Raw genomic sequence first — 22,493 nt, 5'->3', positions numbered from 1 at the left:
CCCTAACCCTAACCCTAACCCTAACCCTAACCCTAACCCTAACCCTAACCCTAACCCTAACCCTAACCCTAACCCTAACCCTAACCCTAACCCCTGACCCCTAACCCCTAACCCCTAACCCTAACCCTAACCCTAACCCTAACCCTGATTTTGTATTTGTGGGTTTGCACATTTTCTTCTGGTCTTTTTTCTTTTTTTTTTGAGCTTATTTGTTTGTTTGTTGAGACAGGTTTCTTTGTGTAATTCTGTCTGTCCTGGAATTCTCTCTGTAGACCAGACTTACCTGGAATTCACAGAGATCCTCTTGCCTCTGCCTCCCAAGTGCTGGAATTAAAGGCATGAGCCACTAACACCTGGACACACCTCGACTCTATTCCACCTACTTAGAAACTCTCACACTTCATGCATATACTTTTTGGACTGCTATATATTCTTAGTAATTAGCCTTTTCCTCCTAAGCAGCATCATTCTTCATAATTTTTTTTCTTCTGAGTTCTACTTGATCCAACATGTATAGTGACTTCAGAATACTACTGGTTAAGGTATGCACCATAAATATTCTTGTAGACAGTACAAAGTTTAATATTGCTTTTTTAACCAGTTGAATACTCACTATCTTTTAATTGGTATGTTTAAGCCATTCATGTTGAATGTATTTTTTTAATGTGTTTAATATTAAAATCTGTGGCAGGCCAAAGAAGGGACAGACTGACACTGGCTTCATCTCTGTACTGTGGATCAGTGAGGAAGCAGTTCAACTCTCAAACAGGAGACCCAAGCAGCTTGTCATTCATTCTCATCACCATGAGCTCCTCATACCTGATTCTATCTTTATAATATCAAAACGTCACCTTTAGTTTTACACAGAGCCTTGTGTACAATAACTGTTCAATGTACACCATGTCACCTGTACTTTGGTAATAGAATGAACCATACATTATACATTTTAAGCTGCATTTAAATCTCAAAAGATTAATTTTATATGGCTCTGCCTAACACTGAACTATTAAAAAATATTATAAATCCCTTCTTGAAAGACTTCCAGGCTAAGAGTCAAGAATACTGAATTAGAAATGAATAATTTGATACTTAAGATTGGAAGTTAAGAAATCAGATTTTCACTATCAGTTTATTTTTCAGAAATTCTTTTTTTTGGTTAACATTTATGTTCTGTCTAATTTTATGTCAATTTGACCCAAACTGGAGTCATTTCAGAGGAGAGAACCACAATTAAAAATGTTCTGTAAGATTGGGCTATAGGCAAACCTTTAAGAAATTTTCTTCATCAGTCATTGGTATGGGAAGGCCCAGACCATTGTGGATGGGGCCATCCCTGGGCTGGTGGTCCTTTGTGCTATAAGAAAGCAGGCTAGCCGGGCCATGGTGGCGCATGCCTTTAATCCCAGCACTTGGGAGGCAGAGACAGGCGGATTTCTGAGTTCGAGGCCAGCCTGGTCTACAAAGTGAGTTCTAGGACAGCCAGGGCTATACAGAGAAACCCTGTCTCAAAAAAAAAAAAAAAAAAAAAGAAAGCAGGCTAAGCAGGCCACAGTGAACAAGGCAGTAAGGAGCACCCTCAAAATACCATTTAGGAGTCTTGATCAGGTTCATTCTCTCTACCAATTAAAGAATTAAAAGGCTGGAAAAACCTTGAAACGCTGCTGGTGACAGAACGAGTTCTACAAAACCTTTGCTTTAAGCTGCTAGGCTTTTGTCTAAGGTCAACAAATTAGAGGGACACAAGAGATGGCTCAGTGGTGAAATGATTTTTGTGCAAGCATGAGGACCTGAGTTCAAATGCCCAGAACCCACCTGAAAACTAGACATGGTACCAATGTGTTTGTAATCTCAGTTCTGTGGAGTATGAGAGAGACAGAGAGAGCTTAGAGCTGGCTGGACACCAGTCTCACAGAATCAAGAAGGTGTATACACTTGTGAGTGTGCTTGAGTTTGTGTGTGTGAGTATATATGTGTGTTTCTGTGAGTGTGTATGAGTGTGTGTGAGTGCATGTGTGTGTGATGTAGGGTGAATTTGAGTATAGAAGCAAATGGGTATGACCTGTCTGGATTTGATGAGGAAAACAGTAGTCATTCTGCACATTAAGAGTTTTAAGGGTCTAAAATAAAATCAGAAACTCTGAGACTTTCACAAGAGCAGGGAGCACAGATATCAGGACAGCTGCCTGAAAGGCAAATGAGCTGTCCACAAAGTGAGCGCTTCTAGGAAAGCTTCATAGCTTCTGTGTACATGCAGCCAGAAATGTGGAAAGATGTGTATATACATCTGAGCCACAACATCCAAGACAATGGCCTCTAACAAGCCTACCTTTCTAAACTTCATGGGGTTTCTTATCATTCAAGTATAATCCAAGCAGAAATATGGGAGGTTCTGACTCAAACACAAGCAACCCAGAAATAGTTTGGACATTTTTATGAGATAGACCTTGAGTTGATTCAAATATGAATGTGAGGCACCCACCATTAAGTCATCTCACCCCTACTTAGCCACAAATTTCATACAGTCTTCCACATTAAAAAATCCACTTACTATAAAATGCTTCTAGCACAACTGCTGAAAATATGACCACGGTTCTTGTCAGTTACAATCTATTTTTATCATATATGTTTTATGCCTAGATTGGGCAGATACAGCACTATGCTAACTCATTCCCCAGCTATAAAACCCCCTTCCTACTTATGGTTTCTCCTGGCCACATGACTCTGGTTCACCGTGCTTCCTCCCCCTGCATCCTCTCTCCTCCTCTTGTCTTTTTCTTCTTCTCTTCCTGGCGCCTTTTGAACCTACACTCCCACCTTTCTCCTCCACTGCCCAATCACAGACTCTAGCCTTTATTGACTAGTTAAAATGGGAAGAAGGTTTACATGAAATCACCTGAATACTTGATGGACTGCTGGCCTGGGGCAGCCCTCCTGAAGAAGCAGAATTAACATCAGAATAAGAATATCATCTGGCCAATCCACAACAGGACTGAACAAAAAAGGAGTGTTGGATGAGAGAGTTGGAAAGGAGAGTGCAGTGGATGAGCAATTACTGGATACAAGGAGGGATGGGAGACTTCACAGGACATCGTGGGGCCTAGGGATGAAGAAAGAAGGAATGAGCAAGCGAAGAATGTCAGCACCTGGGGCTCTTTGTAGGCACCCAGCAGACAGAGGAGGCAGACCCATGTGGCTGGAAAACATGGACAGAAAGCAGAAAGCCCCTTCCAGAGGGCTTAAAGGGCCTTGAAAGCCTCAGCAAACACGTGGGATTTCTATCTGTAAGTCATTCTGAGCTACTAGAAGGAGTGGAGCTAGAAACAAGAAATTGGGAACATTGCCCCACTTGTACAGGACCACGTGGGCATTGGTCTTTGCTCTGATAAAGCTGCCATTTACACAACACTACAGACTGCTTTGCAGATGGTGCATGGCACATGCATATTTCCACTTCAGGAACCCAACATAGATTGTCTGTCATTATAAAAATGTCACATAAATTTCCAGCACAGAAACACTGGAAATACTAAGTCAGTATGCCAGGTTAGGTGTCTGTTGAGGTCCACAGATATCCATTCCCTGACTGCAATCTTCTTGATGTGTTCCCATGGCAGACAGAATACTGGAGCTCACAGGGTCTCTTTTCTAATGCTAGAACGACACTCATGAGTTCTCCATGAGTGATACATACTTGTGACTTGATAATCTGACAAACGCTCATAACCACATTAACCTGTGGTCCCAGTTTCCACACACAGCGTCAAGAGGATATAAACATTCACTCCACAGCACAGAGTATCTAGTATTTCAGTGGCCCAATCTCAAAACTGAGAAAGAAATCTGAGTGTCTGGGTCTTTGGAGAAGGCTGGCTTAGGGGGCTAATGCTGACATGTAGAAGCAGCAGATGGGTCCCTGGTCAAGGTTAGGCTGGGCAGACTGTTCCATATTTATTTCTAAAAAATACACTTCGAGAAAGCTATGTGAGGGCTGGCAACATGGCTGAAAGAGGAAGAGAGAGAGAGAGAGAGAGAGAGAGAGAGAGAGAGAGAGAGAGAGAGAGCATTTACCACATAAACCTAAAGACCTGAATGCCAGTCCCAGAGCTCATGCAAAGATAAAAAGAACCAATTCCATAAAGTTGTCCTGATCTTCACATACTTGCCATAATATATATGTATGTGACTACACATTCATAATATACTATACACACAATAAAAATTAATAATTTTTGTCAAAAAGTTTAAAACTTAATGCTATATGAACACCGTATTTTATTACATTGGATCTTATACAAATTGCACCACAGATAACTAACATTAGTATAGCAATTTATTTGCATGTTATTTAGAGTAATGCACATATTGGCCAATATGATGTAAGTAGTAGAATCCCTATTGTTCATATGAGAAAAGTGAAGCTCTCAGAAGAATAATGAAGGAGCGAACCAGAGGAGTCTACAAAAGAGCCTGTGGACCACCTGTTTGTGGTCCAGGGAAGAAGGTGCTATCAACATGAGAGATGAGTGGCAGAGCTAGTTGGCACACAATGGACAGGAAGTGAGGGCTGCAGAAGCTCAGAGAAGAGAAGTGGGACCAAGGTAGATATGGAAGGCAACCTGAACAATGTAGGTGTTCCCTGAAAAGCCGTATGAGATCTGTGCCATGACTAACTTAGGAACAGAAAAGCCCAAACCACAGTTTTGTGCTGTCTTTCTTAGACTCACCTAAGATGTAAATCATCCCTTTGTCTTGTACCCAGTTTGTATCTGTCAATCATCTATATGTTGCTCCATCACTGTCTCTGTCTCAAATTTATTGTCACTGCAGCTGTGTTCAGATAACCCTTCCATAGAAGCCCATTGCTGCCACAGTGCTTGTGTTTTCTGACTACCTTTATCTTACTAGGCATTCCCATCTCACATCACAGGAAGAACAGTGCACGTAACATTTTAAGGGTAAAACAACCGGTTAGTGTTACTTTTAATGTAGCACTCAGTTAAACATTGCTGTCAACCTGTTATTATACTTAATTTATAGGTTAAAGTTTATGATCAACATTCATTTACAGTAAAACAGCATGCATAAGGCTTGGTGCTATTCTGCTGGAGTCTTGCCATGCATTTCCCATGCATAAGGGATTACTAGTATTACTGAAGGACAGAGCACAGTACAAAAATACATGCTAAACACACTTACCAGATGTAATATGTTTATGCACACACACAGTCCAAACTGAGAACGTAGAGCATTATTTAATCAAAGCCTCCTTAGTAAATGTGTTTTCCACATATGTAAAATTTTCAGCAAATTAAAGCTTAAGTACCAAAATATTTTTAGTTAAAGCTGTTTTATATGGGAATATTTCTACAATGAGATAATCCCTATAATGCATAGAATACAAGTCCTGGCACATAGAGTTCAATAAGTGTTAGAATTTTTAATGTATTATGTAAGTGCCTGCCTTAGGAATTGGAGTAAACAGAGTATAATTATTCCTCTTGATGGCCTGAGGTCCTCATAAATATTAATTACTTAATGAGGCTATGAGCACAAGGACATCTTGGAAGTTACCGGGAATTCTGGGGTTTTTGGCTCCTGCACAAAACAGTTCCAATGTGAGGGATGGCTAATGGTGGGACTGGCTGTCAGCTAACTATTACTCACTCTATCAAGCTGTCAGTTCGTATGGCTGTCAGTGTGCCTGCACTGGTTATTTCTCACCTAACACTTTCCTAACACTAAGCATCTTTGAGTTGAGACACTGAGCTAATTAAATATTGGAAATACATACACACAAGGACTCGTCTATTTAACCTACCTCAACCCATTTCCTATTTGTTTAGAAACCCTGAAGTTTCAAGAGTGAAGTCTGTGAGTCTATCCAGGTGCAATGCTGCATACTTATAATAACTGCAATCAAGAGGCTGAGGCAGGAGGATTGCAAGCTTGAGGCCAGTCTGAGCTACATAGTGATACTCTGCCTTATAAAATAAAATAAAGAAACAGTTAAGATGACCACCTGCCCTCAAAATTTCCCACATCCTTAGTTTTGATCCCAGGAAAAACTAACTAAGAAGGTCCCCAAAATCAAATGGGTAGTGTTGTTAGCTGGGGTTTCTACTGTTATGAAGGGATGCCACAGACATAGCAACTCTTATAAAGGAAAATATTTAGTTAGGGCTGGCTTATAGTTCATAGATTTAGTCCATTATCATCATGGTGGGAAGCACGGTGGTATACAGTCAGACATGGTGCTGGAAAGGTAGCTGACAAACTTCCTCCAAAAAGGCCACACCTCCTAATATTGCCACTCCTTATAGGCCAATGGGGGCCATTTTCATGCAGACTGTCACAGGTAGGAAGAAAAAATGTGTGTGATTGTTAGCCACTGTCCAGGTGCAAAACCCTTGCCAAAAATGGGAGAATTCTCATCTCCCCTCCCAAAGAAGGTGGGTGAAACTTATTTGAGATGGCAAAAGGCTCTATGGCTATTTGAAGAAGATGGTAAGTTACCTAGATGCTTTAATTAATACCTAAAGTACAGACCATAATATTCCCTTTTGTGTGGGAGGATAGTTATGTAAAATGCATGCAATTAGGCAAATTTGCACATCCTATCCTCTAACTAGAGTACTGATCACATTGGGAATAGGGTATTGAAAATGTGCTTTGAAGACTCACTCACCTGGAAACAATTTTTCTTTTAAAATTAAAGACCATGGAAAATTTTTTAAATTTAATTTTTGTTTTGAATCTTTTATTTTTAAAAGATTTATTTAAGCTGGGCGTGGTGGCGCACACCTTTAATCCCAGCACTTGGGTGGCAGAGGCAGGTGGATTTCTGAGTTCGAGGCCAGCCTGATCTACAAAGTGAGTTCCAGGACATCCAGGGCTATACAGAGAAACCCTGTCTCGAAAAAAACAACAACAAAAAAAGATTTATTTATTACTATATCTTAATAAGTACACTGTAGCTGTCTTCGGACACACCAGGAGAGGGCATCAGATTCCATTACTGACGGTTGTGAACCACCGTGTGGTTGCTGGGAATTGAACTCAGGAGCTGTGGAAGAGCAGTCAGTGCTTCTAACCTCTGAGCCATCTCTCCAGTACATTTTTATTCTTAATATAATTTCCCAGTCTCACTGTATCCATAATTTAGTTAACTACTTAAATTTAATTTTCTGATAATGAACAAATTTGTAGTAGATCCAACTAGAAAGAAGAAATGTGCATTGCACTTGACAACAGTTTTCAATAGTAGACTCTGTTAACTGTGAATGTGTGCATCTGAACCATGATTTGCTGATAGAAAATTAATTGCTGAGCACACTTCAGAGACATAATACTTTTTTTTAAAAAAGATTTATTTATTATATGTAAGTACACTGTAGCTGTCTTCAAACACACCAGAAGAGGGCGTCAGATCTCGTTACAGATGGTTGTGAGCCACCATGTGGTTGCTGGGATTTGAACTCCGGACCTTTGGAAGAGCAGTCGGGTATTCTTACCCACTGAGCCATCTGACCAGCCCAATACTTTTAAATTTAATGTTTGTTAATACAAAATTCATGAAATAATACATTGAAAAGGTAGTTTCTCTGTATAATGTACTTCCTGGGAGTTAGATGGTCAATAAGCAATACTGAGCAGCCACAACAATATAGTGGAGTTAAACTACACTCAATGCACATAGAATTGTGTAGTAACATTCAGAACCCAGACATATGCTCCATACACTGTAAATCAGTTTAGATGTTTTATATATTCAATACAATGTTGATTCTAGAAAACACATTGAATTATTAGGAAATCATGACCTCTGCATGCACATTAAAGACCAGAGTTCATTACCTGCGCATCAGGCAACATTACCAAAGAGAAACAGTGCAAGACCTCAGAAACCATAATGCTTTGCATTATGTAGAAGAACACAGGAGGGAAAGCATCAAGGGAAACCCACAAGACTTTTCTTTTCCTGCCCATCTTCCTATCATCCTTCCAAATTCTGAAGAAGCCTAGAATTAAACATTTCAAAAACTAGTAGGCACATAACAGTGATCTTTCTGGAACTGCTTCAATGCATCAGCAGCAGATCCCATGTTCTTATGCTCTTTGGACATGGATGATGGTCTAGAAAGAATGCCATGTGACTCTTAAAGATATTCATCTCTACTCTATCCAGTATGTGTCTGGGTTTAAATAAACATTGTATGAAGCAAGAGGGAAGTACCTTGGAACCCTCTCTTACACCTAATACAATGGGGTTGGTCCTCTCTGACCATGGATCACTGAATCTGTTAGAGCATCTCCTGGAGTCCTTGTCTGGATTGAGAAGGCCTTTATGGTGCTTTAAGTTCTAGTCCCTCTTGGTCATTTTGGTGCCTCTTATTGTCTCAAGTGAAACAGACTGCTTTAGAATGAATGCCTAGGCTTACTCCATATCCCTGTAGTAATGGGATTCCAGGAGCTAATAGAAGTGGAGGCATGGCTGTACTCTTTGAGTCTACTCCTCAATATTATCATCAGCTTAGCAATTTCCCAAAGATTAGACAGTAATTTGTAACTCAGGGTCCCCCATCCATGGATTCAGCTTGAAAAACCTGGGCATGATATACACACTTATAATCTCAGCCTTCAAGAGATAGAGGTAGTAGGATTTACAATTCAAGGCTACCCTGGGCTACATTTGCGATTCTATCTTAATATATCACTGTCCTCGTGGGGGAAGGGGGAAGAAATGGTAAGGAAAAGGAGATGTAGGAAGATATAGATGAGAAAAACGGAAGGAGAGGAGAAGGAAGAAGAGACTATCTAAAACATGTTATTTCTGTTATCAAACATGCAGAGAACTATCAGCTTGTCCGTTTCTCTCCAGTGGGTTATCTTTTATGTTGTTTGTCTTAATTTTGGTTTAATTCCTGTGAAAAGATACCATGACGAAGGCAACTCTTATAAAGGACATTTAATTGGGGGTAGTGTACAGATTCAGAGGTTCAGTCTAATATCAAGGCTGAAAAAATGGCAGTGTCCAAGCAGACATGGTGCTGCAGGAGAGTTCTACATCTTGATCAGAAGGCAGCCAGAAGACTCTTCTGCCCTGTGTGGAGCTTAAGCATAGGATCTCAAAGTCCACCCCCACTGTGACATACTTTCTCAAATGCCACATCTATTCCTGAAAGGCCATACTTGTGAATACTACCACTTTCCATGGGCCAAGTATTTTCAAACCACCACATCTTTCAAGATTGCTGTAAAGGCTTTACCACATTGGTTATATTCATAGGATTACTCTTTAGTATGTGGTCTTTCATGTAGTTGGAGGTGACTTGTTTGTGAATAGGCTTTGCCATATTTTCTACATTTGTAAGGTTTCTCTCCAGTGTATTCTTTTATGCATTCGAAGATTACGATGGTGTGCAAAGGCTTTACCACATTCATTATATTTGTAAGGTTTCTTTCCATTATGAATTCTTTGATGACTTTGAAGTTGACCATGAGGCAAAGGATTTACTACTTTGCTTACATTCATAGGGTTTCTCTCCAGTATGTAATCTTTTATGTACTTGGAAATAACTTTCATATGCAAAGGCCTTGCCACATTGATTACATTCATAGGGCTTCTTTGCAGTATATGTTCTTTTATCTACTTGGATATAACTATGATATGCAATGGCTTTGTCACATTGGTTATATTCACAGAGTTACTCTTTAGTATGTGCTTTTATGTAGTTGGAGGTGACTTTATTGTGAATAGGCTTTACTATATTGTCTTCATTTGTAAGGTTTCTCTCCAGTATGAATTCTTTCATGTTTTCGGAGTTGACCATGAGAAGCAAAAAATTTACCACATTGCTTACATTCATAGGGTTTCTCTCCAGTATGCATTCTTTTATGCATTTGAAGATGATAATGGTATGCAAAGGCTTTACCACATTGATCACATTTGTAAGGTTTCTCTCCAGTATGAATTCTTTCATGTCTTTGAAGTTGACCATTAGAAACAAAGGATTTACTACATTGCTTACATTCATAGGGTTTCTCTCCAGTATGTATTCTTTTATGTACATGTAAATAACTTTGATTTGCAAAGGCTTTGCCACATTGACCACACGCATAGGGTTTCTCTCCAGTATGTGTTCTTTTATGTACTTGGAGAGTATTACTATATGGAAAGGCTTTACCACATTGATCACATTTGTAAGGTTTCTCTCCAGTATGTATTCTTTTATGAATTCTGAGATGACTGTGTCGTCCAAAGACTTTACCACATTGATTACATTTGTAAGGTTTCTCTCCAGTATGAATTCTTTCATGTTTTCGGAGTTGACCATGAGAAGCAAAAAATTTACCACATTGCTTACATTCATAGGGTTTCTCTCCAGTATGTATTCTTTTATGCATTTGAAGCTCATAATGGTATGCAAAGGCTTTACCACATTGATTACATTTGTAAGGTTTCTCTCCAGTATGAATTCTTTCATGTTTTAGAAGTTGACCATGTTCTGCAAAGGCTTTACCACATTGATTACATTTGTAAGGTTTCTCTCCAGTATGAATTCTTTCATGTTTCCGAAGTTGACCATGAGAGGCAAAGGATTTACTACATTGATTACATTCATAGGGTTTCTCTCCAGTATGGGTTATTTTATGCCTTTTGAGAGTATTGTGTTCTATAAAGGCTTTACCACATTGATTACATTTGTAAGGTTTCTCTCCAGTATGAATTCTTTCATGTGCTTGAAGTTGACCATGAGAGGCAAAGGATTTACTACATTGCTTACATTCATAAGGTTTCACTCTACTATGAGTTACTTTATGTGCTTGGAGACTAGCATTACATACAAAGGCTTTTCCACATTCATTACATTTGTAAGGTTTCTCTCCAGTATGAACTCTTTCATGTTTTCGAAGTTGACCATGATCTGCAAAGGCTTTAACACATTGATCACATTTATAAGGTTTCTCTCCAGTATGTATTCTTTTATGTACTCGGAAATGACAATGATGTGCAAAGGCTTTACCACACTGATCACATTCATAGGGTTTCTCTCCAGTATGTGTTCTTTTATGTACTTGGAGATTACCATGAGATGCAAAGGCTTTATCACATTGATGACATTTGTAAGGTTTCTCTCCAGTATGTGTTATTATATGTATTTTGAGATGAGCCTTTTGTGTAAAGGCTTTACCACATTGCTTACATTCATAGGGTTTCTCTCCAAAATGGGTTTTTTCATGCCTTTTGAGAGTACTGTATTGTGCAAAGACTTTACCACATTCATTACATTTGTAAGGTTTCTCTCCAGTATGAACTCTTTCATGTTTTCGAAGTTGATCATGATCTGCAAAGGCTTTACTACATTGATTACATTCATAGGGTTTCTCTCCAGTATGGGTTTTTTTATGCCTTTTGAGAGTATTGTATTGTGCAAAGATTTTACCACATTCATTACATTTGTAAGGTTTCTCTCCAGTATGTGCTCTTTTATGTATTTGGAGAGTTCTGGGTTGTGCAAAGGCTTTACCACATTGATTGCATTTGTAGGGTTTCTTTCCAGTATGTATTATTTTATGCATTTGGAGACTACAGTGATGTACAAAGGCTTCACCATACTGAATACCATCATTGGGTTTCTCTCCAGTATGAATTCTTTCATACTTTTGGGGATGACTGTGACATGCAAAGGCTTTACCACATTTAGTATTTTCAGAGGGTTTTTCTCCAGTACGACTTCTTTCATGCCTGCAAAGATAATTGGCACATGTGAAATCTTTACCACATTCACTAAATTGATGAATCTTTTTATCTGTAGGAATTAATCTTACAATTTGGTCTAATTGTAAAGAGGACTCACATCTTAAGATTTTTATCACTTTGTTTACATTCATCGTTGTTTTGCATACTTGTAATGGTAAGAATGTTATTACATGGCTCACGTTTTTCTCAATGAGATTTTTCACATATTTGAAGAGAAATAGAAGATCTCAGAGCTTTACCATGCTGAGTAGATTCATAAATTTTCCTATATTGTGAAATATACTATATTTCATACTACATTGACAAAATAAACCAGGACAAACATAAAAGAATTTCCACAATCCTAGTACTGATAGGGATTTTCTGCAGTGTGAGTTTATGGATATATTCCCACTGAAGTTGGAGAACCAACTAATTATAAACTTGTAACCCACTGAGAAAGTTGGTCCAAATGTGGACTACTACATATATTTTAATTGTTCTGGGAGAGAGAGAAGGGTCTGCTTCTTTCAATATCCCTATGCTCACATGGTTTATATCCATTGTGACAAAGGATATACCTATTAAAAAAAGAATAACGGGGTGGGGGAAAAAAAGAATAACAAATGAAAGATTTCCACATTGCATTCACATAGTTTGGCTGTTTGCTCATCATAGATATATGGTATAGGAATTAAGGTTTCTCCTCAAAAACATTCTTGATTCTCATAAACTGCCCCTCTCACTTAAACTTAGCAATGTTACTATATGAGTAATCAGTTTTACTATGGGATATTTGCTTATTAGAAACATATACTTATTACCTACTATATATCTTTGGCAATATGTGAGTGGTATGAGACTAGATTGGCAGTTTTACAGAGTAGCTGTAATGTGGCTATGATTCAAATGGCAATATCAGTTAAAGCATTGTTTCCTTATCTTTTCTTTTAGAGAAATGCCTTGAAAACACAAATCAAACACCTGACATTGAGGTACATAGATTTGTGAGAATTTAAACAATACACTTAAAGAAGTGCTTTTTCTCCACTGTTGCTGATCTTTAAAAGTTCCAGGCCACCAAAAAAAAAAAAAATTTAAAAAAGGTTCCAGGCCACATTAACATTTCTTCTGAGGCAAATTCATACCAACTTGAACATGAAAATTACCTTCCATGTTTTCTGGAACTTTGACAATATTCTTCAGTGTTTTGGTCTTCCCAATTGTAGCCTAAAATATAGTACCAGAAAATATATGATATATTATTGGAAATTAGGCAAATTTAAGTTATTATCTTTAGTAAACCTGATTTATTCACCCCCATTCTTCCTCATTCTCAATTGAAATTACAGAAAAGCATCAATAACAAAGAAACAATTGTTCCCTTATTTTAAAAAGTGAAAGATAATTCAGTCTTACCTACAGCTTTGAGGTTCCTGTAGATCTCCAACATCACATCTTTGTAGAGATTCCTCTGTGTAGGGTTCAGCAAAGCCCATTCTTCTTGAGTGAAGTTCACATGCACATCATCATAGGTCAATGCATCCTAAAATATTCCATACATGTGTATAACAAAAACCATGATACTGACATCACTGTAAATGTATGCTTCGTTGACAATATATTTATACAATTCTGGTGATTCCCCCACTTATTTCATGACCAAGAAGTTCTAATGTAATTACCAAGTCATTTTAGAAGAAAACTGAGTAACAAGGTTCACTTCTGTCATTTCTTTGCTCTTTGAATAGGATACAACCTTGTAAGAGAAATCCTAATTAACACACACACACACACACACACACACACACACACACACACACACACAGAGAGAGAGAGAGAGAGAGAGAGAGAGAAGCAGTACTGAGCACACATCAGAGAAATTGTATGAATACTTACTAAGTACAAAAAATGATAGGCAAGCTGAGCATATTAGTTCATGCCTTTAATCCCAGCACTCAGGAGGCAGAGGCAGGTATATTTCTGGTCTATCCAGGACATCCAGAGGTACATATTAAGACCCTGTATCCTCTTTAATAATCAATCAAACAAACAAGAAAGATAGAAAGGACCCAGAGGTATTTTACTGGAGTTCCTACAAAGAATTATATATTCACAAGTGTCCCAGTTTAATCTGTAACCATAACAAGATCTTATTAAAAGGGATGCATCTTTAAACAGATACAAATGGACAGATGAAAATACTGGAATGTAAATGTTGATCCTACATAGGACAGGAGATGGCTCAGCAGTCAAGAGCTCTTGTTGGTCTTGCAAATAATTGGGCTCAATTGCCAATTGTTTCACAACTATCCATTACTCCAAATTCAGGAATTCTGAAGCCATCTTCTGACTTCTATGGGGACCAGGCATACAGGATGTACATATTCATGCATACAGGCAAAATACTCATGTTCATAAAAAAATCAAAACAAACACAACAGGTAGGAAGAATGATCTGCACCAGCAATCCAATGACTCAGAAAGCTCAGGCAGTATTTTTTATTTTAAGGTTTATTTTATTTATGATATGTAAGTACGCTGTAGCTGTTTTCAGATACACCAGAAGAGGGCATCTGATCTCATTACAGATGGTTGTGAGCTACCATGTGGTTGCTAGGAATTGAACTCAGAACCTTTGGAAGAGCAGTCAGTGCTCTTAACTGCTGAGCCATCTCTCCAGCCCCTCAGGCAGTATTAATGTCATGAATACATGCCATACTGAGAAACAGAATATTCTCTCTGCCAAATTTCAAAATTCACAATGTGGATGAAGATCAACACAACACATGCTTGACATATACCAAAACCTAGATTCCAGGCCCATCATCCAATAATATAAAAACCAATAAACAAACAAACAAAGAAAAAGCTAGGCATGTTGGCCCACATTTAATCCCAGCACTCTGGAGCCAGAGTCTGGTGGACTTTTAAGTTTGACGTCGCATGTTCTACACACCTACTTTCAGGACAGTCAGGGCTACATAGAAAACTCTGTCCTCAAAACAAAAACAACAAAATTAAAATTATAAAGTTCACCTACTCCTCCCTGAAATTCTCCTAACTGACTTTAAATTGAGTTTGCAAAGCTCACATGTCTGTATGCATCATACTGAATGGTTAACACAGTATGATAGAATTCTGTGGAATAAAACTTTTGCATCCTATTTCAGTTGGGGGTCCTTCTTCAGTGATTCTACAAAGTAGAAACAACTGTTCAAAGACATCACCTTATCTGGGAGCTTTTAGACTCAATCAACTGCATTCTGATCACTGTCATCCATGATGAAAATGTACTGAGTTTAACTTCAATGACCCTAATAGACTGCAGCAGTACATATATTCTTCAAATATCCAAAGTCTCTTAGGACACTCTTCTTTTTCTTCAAGATTTATTTATTTCATTTATATGAGTACACTGTAGCTATCTTCAGACACACCAGAAGAGGGCATCGGATCCCATTGCAGATGGTTGTGAGCCACAAGAGCTGAAAATTGAAATCAGGACCTCTGGAAGAGAAACCAGCCAGTGCTCTTAACCACTGAGCCATCTCTCCATCCCCTCTTTTGAGACTCTTGATTGCTACATCTTATAAAATCAAAAAGCAAGTTGTATCTTTCTAACATACAGAATCCCATTCCAATAGAGAGGAATGTGTACATAGTGAGAAAAGATTGGACCAAGGCAGGAAACCCAGCAGAACAAACACCAAATCCTGTAGCTCTGTCTCAGGAATAAGAGACATCAGTTTCAAAAGGATTAGATGGCCCTATCCCTGTAACTTCTCATACATCTCTTGGTTTAGTTACTTGTACTCCCTATATGCAGCTCTCCATGGCAGGTGTCTCATAGCTTAGGTATCTCAACATCTTGTGGTCTCAAAATGTAACTCAGGCTTCATCCTCACATGGTTCATGCAATGCACTCTCACAGTATCCTCCCTCACTGGGCCTCTGACTCTGGCAAATATAGACGGCTGGAACAGTGCTGAACTGAAACCACAAAGAATCCATGACCTTAAATTTTACATCTTTCTTATTTCCAGAACTTGGGTGCTCCTGTAAAGTTTGGATACCCCATTCTTGGACCACAGTTGTAGCAGGTTTTGTACGAAGTTCCTTCCAGGGACTAGAATCACTTTGCCTAACACACTGTGTGTGTGGAGGGGCTCCATTCATTGAAGGCTTAGCAGGAGGGTGTGTTTCTCTTAGGACACCTTCTTAGGCTTTCAATCCTGAATTCAGGACTCTGACTCAGCATTTGGCTGCCATTTGAAACTACCCAGTGCTGTTTTTCTCTACAAGCCACAGACTTTGCATTTATTTCTGCCCAACCTGTTGCTTTCTTTTTCATTGCAGTCCTGAATGAGTTACTAGTAATAATCATCCAACAGATTCAATAATCCATCTAAGAAATACAACCAATTATTTTTTAATTCTGCCATACTCAATTTCTCAGAGCATGGGAAAAATAAGAAAGATTTGGGGTCAAATTACCACACAAATGATCTCTAGCTCAATTTTTTATTGTGTCTATTTTCCACTGAAATCCTATGACTTCTGACTGCATTTCTCGAAGTACTCTGATCTTCCAGGTGCTATAAGAACAGGTGACTAAGCTCTGAGTACAGCTTTCTATGCTGTTTGCCATCTCAAGTCCTGATATCTCCCACATTCCTCCAAAGGAGAACATTTCCAGTTTCTGTCCAGCAACAAATTTACTTTTTCTTTTTTTCTTGGTTCTAACTTGCTACTCCACTACTTTAATTAAATCCTCTAACCAAAAGCATCTCAGGTAATGAACAGGTTCACTTGTTTAGTCCTTTCAGATCATAGTCCATCATTTTGGGAGCTTAGGATAGAAACTCAAGCTTCACGAATATAAGGCAAAAACCATGGACAAACATTGTTTCCTGCCTTGCCCTCTTGCTTGGTCACTGTCTCATGCTCAGCTAGCTCTCTTGTAGCTCAGGCCCATTTGTTTAGTTATGGATCCTGCCATCCTCAGTGGAAGAGCCCTCCCACATCAATCATCACACAACACAATCTCTCAGGGACACTGCATCCAACCATTTTGATGAGGGCATGACCTGAAGTGAGGCTCCCTCAGATGACTGTAGGCTCTAAAATGTTGATCACTGAAGGTAATTAGGACACAGAGACAATAGTATATCAGAAAGTTTTAAAAACCTGAATCAAATGTGTTAACCATATCAATCACTTAAGCAGCAAACCCCCCAAAATTGCTGATAGCAACAACAGGAAGACAGAGTTGCCAAGAAATGAGGAGAGGCAAGCCTTCAGGATCAAGAAGAGGAAACTAAAACTGTTTCCCAAACTATTAAAACTCAAGAAACTTATAGTAAATTTTCAGAAGACAAAATTAGGTGAAGGTCTATCATTTTCCAGAGAAACAACAATATAATTAGATTATAATGAATAAAATCACACAACATAGATGGCACCACAAATAAAAGGAGACTGAAAGACAGACAGACATATAAGTTTTTAAACATGAAGTACAGACTATAATAAAAAAATTAAGACTCTGGTTTCTCTTCAGATCATATAAATTTTTTGCCTTTTACTAAAGATTTCTGTGGAGAGGAACAACTCTGAGTCTTAACAACGCTGTGGGTGAGAAGCTGGATACCTATCATGCAAAAACTGTTCTATAAGAAACTCTCTTAAAGGAGCTGGGAAGTTGGGCTGGTGAGATGGCTCAGTGGGTAAGAGCACCTGACAGCTCTTCCAAAGGTCTGGAGTTCAAATCCCAGCAACCACATGGTGGCTCACAACCATCCATAACGAAATCTGACTCCCTCTTCTGGAGTGTCTGAAGTCAGCGACAGTGTACTTACATATAATAAATAAATAAATAAAATCTAAAAAAAAAAAAAAAAAAAAGGAGCTGGGCAGTGGTGGCGCACACCTTTAATCCCAGCACTTGGGAGGTAGAGGCAGGTGGATTTTGGAGTTTGAGGTCAGCCTTGTCTCAAAGTGAGTTCCAGGACAGCCAGGGCTATACAGAGAAACCCTGTCCAAAAAAAAAAAAAAAAAAAAAAAAAAAAAAAAAAGAAAAAAAAGAAAAAAAATAAGAAATTATAGGCCAATATTCATCCTGTGTTCTCTGTTTCTCCTCTTTGCTAATAATAGAAAGTAGATTAGAAGTGGCAAAAACCTGGTCAATTGGACATAGAAACAGCCTAAGGAGTGGGAAAAGGTTTTTTTTTTTTTTTTTTTTTTGAGACAGGGTTTCTCTGTATAGCCCTGGCTGTCCTGGAACTCACTTTGTAGACCAGACTCAGAAATCCGCCTGCCTCTGCCTCTCGAGTGCTAGGATTAAAGGCATGTGGCACCACGCCTGGCTAAGATTTTTTTTAAATCAAATCCACATCTTATAGAGGCCTAATGTACAAAATATATAAAGACCTAAAGAAACTAGGCTTTCCAAAGCAAGAAATTCAATTTAAAAATGGGGTATAGATCTAAACAGAGAATTCTCAACAGAGGAATCTCAAAAAGCTGAGAAATACTTCATCATCTTAGCCTTCAGTGAAATGCAAATCAAAACCACTTTGAGAATCTATCTTGCACCCGTCAAAATGGCTAAATCAATTATACAAGTGACAACTCATGCTGGCAAGGATGTGGAGAAAGGGGAACAACCCCTCACTGCTTGTGGGGTACAAACTAATACAGCCACTATGGAAATCAGTATTTCCTCACAATCATGGTTCCTCGGAACACTGAGAATCCATCTATCTCAAAACACAACTATACTGCTCTTGGGAGTCTATCCAAAAGGTGTTCCACCTTACTACAAGGACATTTGCTTAACTATGTTCATAGCATATTTACTCATACTAGCTAGAATCTGGAAACAACCTAGAGGTACCTCAACTGAAGAATGGATAAACAACAACAAAAAAAAGTGTTACATTTATACAATGAAGTATCACTCAGCTGTTTAAAAAAATGACATTGTGAATTTATAGGCAAATGAATGCAACTAAAATAAAACAAAAAACAAAAACCACCCTAAGTGAGGTAACCCACACCCAGAATGGCATGCATTCACTTTTAAGTGGATATTACCTATTAGGTAAATAATAATCAAGCTGTACCCCACAAACCCAGAGAGGCTAGGTAAAGAGGTGGGGGGAAGCACAGATCTCTTTCTAAAGGGGAAATAGAGTAGTTTCTGTAAATAGACTGGAGTTTGATTGGAACAGGAGTGAGAGGGATCAGTTGGGTGGGGGGATGCAGGGGTAAAGCACAATGCAGGGAGAAACAGCTGGAATTAGGGGTCATTTGGGGTTAATGTAAAAACCCAGTACAACAGCAACTTCCTAGATGCTATAGGGTGACTCTAATGAAGACTCTAAGTAATAGAGAATACATAGTCTGAACTGACCATCCTTTCTAGATAGCCAGGACTTCAATGTTGGAAACGGGTTACATTTGGTTGAACTGTTGGTCAATGTGGTTCCTTTGAGATCCTCAAACAATCCATGCTGATGCTAGGACAAAACTTTGCTCTCAGATAACTGACAGCAGGGCCCCATCAATGAGGATAAATTCCACACAGTCACTGAATGTAGAAATCAAACTGGTGCAGGCTTGGAGCTTTCACCCCTATGTTCTAGTCTCTTTGAGGAGAGAAGGTACTCTACAGGCTACAGAAAGAGAAACCTGGACTCCCCCCTCCCCCTGCCTTATACACACACACACACACACACACACACCTACAATTGGTCCTTCCTGCAAGATGTGCTGGTACATGATGGTAACAAACTTGGTTGAGTGGCCAACCAAAGTTCAGTTTAACTTGAGACCCTTGACATGAGAGGGAACCCATGACTAACACTGACTGGATTTGTAGGAACCTTACAGAGACTTAAATGGCAAGCACAGAGACAGCATGGGTTTGTGCCAGGTCCCCTGCTGATACGTTATAGTTGTTAGCTTGGTGTTTTTGTGGGACTCCTAACAGTGGGAGCAGGTATAACTCTGACTCTTTTGCTTGATCTTGAGACTTTTTCTCCTATCAGGTTGCCTTGTCCAATATGAAGGCTTTCACCTTTTCTTTTTCTATCTTGTTTTGTCCTGTTAGACTGTCCTCTCTTGGAGGTCTGCTCCTTTTTGAAGAGGAAATGGGGTGAGGGGGTGTTGGATCTTGGGGAGAGGAGTATAGGTGAAGTGTGTGTGTTGGGGGGAATAGCTGGGAAGAGTGTAGGGAGGAAAAACAGTGGTCAGGATATATTGTATGAGAGAGAATCTATCTTCAATTTAAAAATTAATTCAAGGGCTGGTGAGATGGCTCAGTGGTTAAGAGCACTGACTGCTCTTCCGAAGGTCCTGAGTTCAAATCTCAGCAACCACATGGTTGCTCACAACCATCCATAATGAGCTCTGATACCCTTTTCTGGTGTGTGTCTAAAGACAGCTACAGTGTACTTACATATAATAATAAATAAATCTTCGGCCCAGAGTGAGCAGAGGTCCTGAGATCAATTCCCCAAAACCACATGATCACAACCATCTGTACAGCTACAGTATCAGAAAAGGAAAAGGTACAAAGTATAAAAGCTGGGGTGGGGAGGTGTAACCCTCCCCCCAGCCTGAAGCAGGCTGATCCAGACCTTGACCTTGCAGCCACTAAGGAGATTACCTAGGGTGGAGCCTTGCTGCCTAGATGACTCTATTGTTCAGCCACTGCTGAGGTTCTCCTTCAAGACAATGCTGAGAGGCCCCTGCTATTCTGGAGACTACACCCTATCCTGCACATCATCACCTGCAGCTGGTTCCAGGCTCCAAGAATGGATTATCGGGGGATGGGTTCCCCTCCTTTATAAGCACAGTTGTCTATTAAACATTTGAGCTTTGATCAGGAATCTTGACTTAGCTCCATTTTTGTCTCAACCATCTAGTTCTCTCTCTTTCAGCTCCAGTCTGCCTCCCAGGTGTACCCCGGCCAATGTGAGCCACAGGCCGGCTCACAACCAGGAGGTCTTACACAAGCTATTTCTTATGCTAAGTAAGCTTCTTAAGAATACCATCTTGTACACGACTGACATGAGGGAAAAGGAAGGAGATGGGAGACAGCTATGAAGTCAGCAGGAAAATAAAGAAACTATGAAGTTAGCATCATCATCATACAACGGGACACAGTCAGGAGAAGTCTAATCAAACAATGCTGCAAAAGAATTCAGTGTATCTTAAAAATATTTCTGACCAAGCCTCTAGTGGCCTTGGAACTGATAACCACAGCCCCATATGGTGGAAAGAGTTATGGTCTCACAACCTGATGCAACCCCTCCCAAAGCTCCTGGCCCCAGATCATTACCAGCTCTCCCAAGCATATTCCCGGTTTTACAAAAGGAGTTTTATCTCTATACCCAGGGCCTCAGAGAAAGCTTCCAAGGACTAGGCTCCAGGCTGTTACTGGCTCTGCCAAGCATGCTCCTGGGTTTCAGAAGGAGCTATGTCATTCTCCATATATGGGGACCTCAGGGAAAGTATAACTTGATCAGACCAGCACTCAATACAACAGTCTTTTTTACCTTCTCAAATGGTTGTCACTAGGTATCATCTCACCCATGTGGCAGAACAATGCTTTTCTCAAGAAGAAAACTGAAACTTTATAGCACACTAGGCCTTACTGTTGATTGTAATCCTATAATGCTCCATAGAGCAGCTTGTTAAAGGCCTGCTCTTTGATATGGAGATGGACCTAGAGGCTGGTTGTAAATCAAGTTTGTTTCCTTTGTTATGGTTTGGTACCATATTTCTGGATAATCCTGGTGAACAAACTTGTGTATCCTAGCTTCCTAATCTCTAATTGCCCTGGTTAGCATATTACTTATCTGTGGGGTGTTTTACAGGCAGTCCGCTCTCACCTAAATTCTACTTGCTGTGCCTTACTATCTCCTAAGCTTTACTAAATCCTTTACATCATCAATTCCACTCTTTCACGTCACAGCTTGATATTGGATTGCTACCCAGCACATGAGATGCCTTTTATAACTGCCACAAAATTAACTCCAAATGGATTGTCCACCTTAATTTGTAGAAACTAGGACTCTCTGACTTTGGGATCATGCCAAGGATCTTTCTACACACAAGCCAATTGCTCTGCACAGATGCAGCCCCCACAGTTAAGTTATTCAGAGGCAGCCGGGCGTGGTGGCGCACGCCTTTAATCCCAGCACTCGGGAGGCAGAGGCAGGCGGATTTCTGAATTCAAGGCCAGCCTGGTCTACAGAGTGAGTTCCAGGACAGCCAGGGCTATACAGAGAAACCCTGTCTCGAAAAACCAAAAAAAAAAAAAAACAAAAAAAAAAAAAAAAAAAAAAAAAAAAGTTATTCAGAGGCTACAGCTGGGTCCAGCGAGTGGCTAGGACCTCACGGACCTCACAAGTGGCCGCCCACTCAGCCCCGGGAAAGACCCACCACACCAGCTCTCGCTCCTCAGACCCCTGCTTCTTCCCATTGTTGGCAGTGATCATGTGCTCACCATGTCGCAACTTCGGAGCTTGCCTGAGCTCCCTTCACAGCATCCAGCAGCAGGACAGAGAGCACAGCACACAGGACCGTTCAAGCCTGCTCAGCTACTAAGCGAAACCTGTACCACGGCACCCGGAAAACCCTCCTTCTCTTCTGACTGGCAAGTCCGCCTAAAGGCTCTGATTGGCCAGTAAGTCTGGAGTGACTCGAGCACCTCCCTTAGATTTAGAGTGTGCTGAAGGTA

The 22,493-nt window shown here is 39.7% G+C and overlaps 1 protein-coding gene and 1 non-coding gene across 2 annotated transcripts; one reads left to right on the top strand and one right to left on the bottom strand.

Moving 5' to 3' along the window:
- Positions 1-7,346: 7,346 nt before the first annotated feature.
- Positions 7,347-22,371, bottom strand: Gm20939 (predicted gene, 20939). The gene is made up of 4 exons (NM_001379445.1): positions 22,260-22,371; positions 13,160-13,286; positions 12,910-12,970; positions 7,347-11,746 (listed from the first exon to the last, which is right to left on the bottom strand). Exons 1-4 carry the CDS (start codon positions 22,260-22,262, stop codon positions 9,775-9,777), a joined length of 2,163 nt encoding a protein of 720 aa, NP_001366374.1. The 5' UTR covers positions 22,263-22,371; the 3' UTR covers positions 7,347-9,774.
- On the top strand, positions 17,284-17,399 carry Gm23102. The gene has a single exon (XR_003952458.1). It is a non-coding gene; the product is annotated as a U5 spliceosomal RNA (small nuclear RNA).
- Positions 22,372-22,493: the final 122 nt, after the last annotated feature.

Source organism: Mus musculus, chromosome 17, assembly GCF_000001635.26.
Source record: "Mus musculus strain C57BL/6J chromosome 17, GRCm38.p6 C57BL/6J".
In the NCBI taxonomy this organism is placed as follows: Eukaryota; Metazoa; Chordata; class Mammalia; order Rodentia; family Muridae; genus Mus; species Mus musculus.
The sequence above is the reverse complement of the archived record's forward strand: the minus strand, read 5'-3'. Positions and strand labels throughout refer to the sequence as shown.

Coding starts and splice junctions, on each gene's coding strand:
- Gm20939 (NM_001379445.1), bottom strand. Junction 12,971..13,159: donor CAGGAACCTCAAAGCTGTAG/GTAAGACTGAAT, acceptor ACTATATTTTAG/GCTACAATTGGGAAGACCAA. Junction 11,747..12,909: donor AGTTCCAGAAAACATGGAAG/GTAATTTTCATG, acceptor TTATCTTTGCAG/GCATGAAAGAAGTCGTACTG.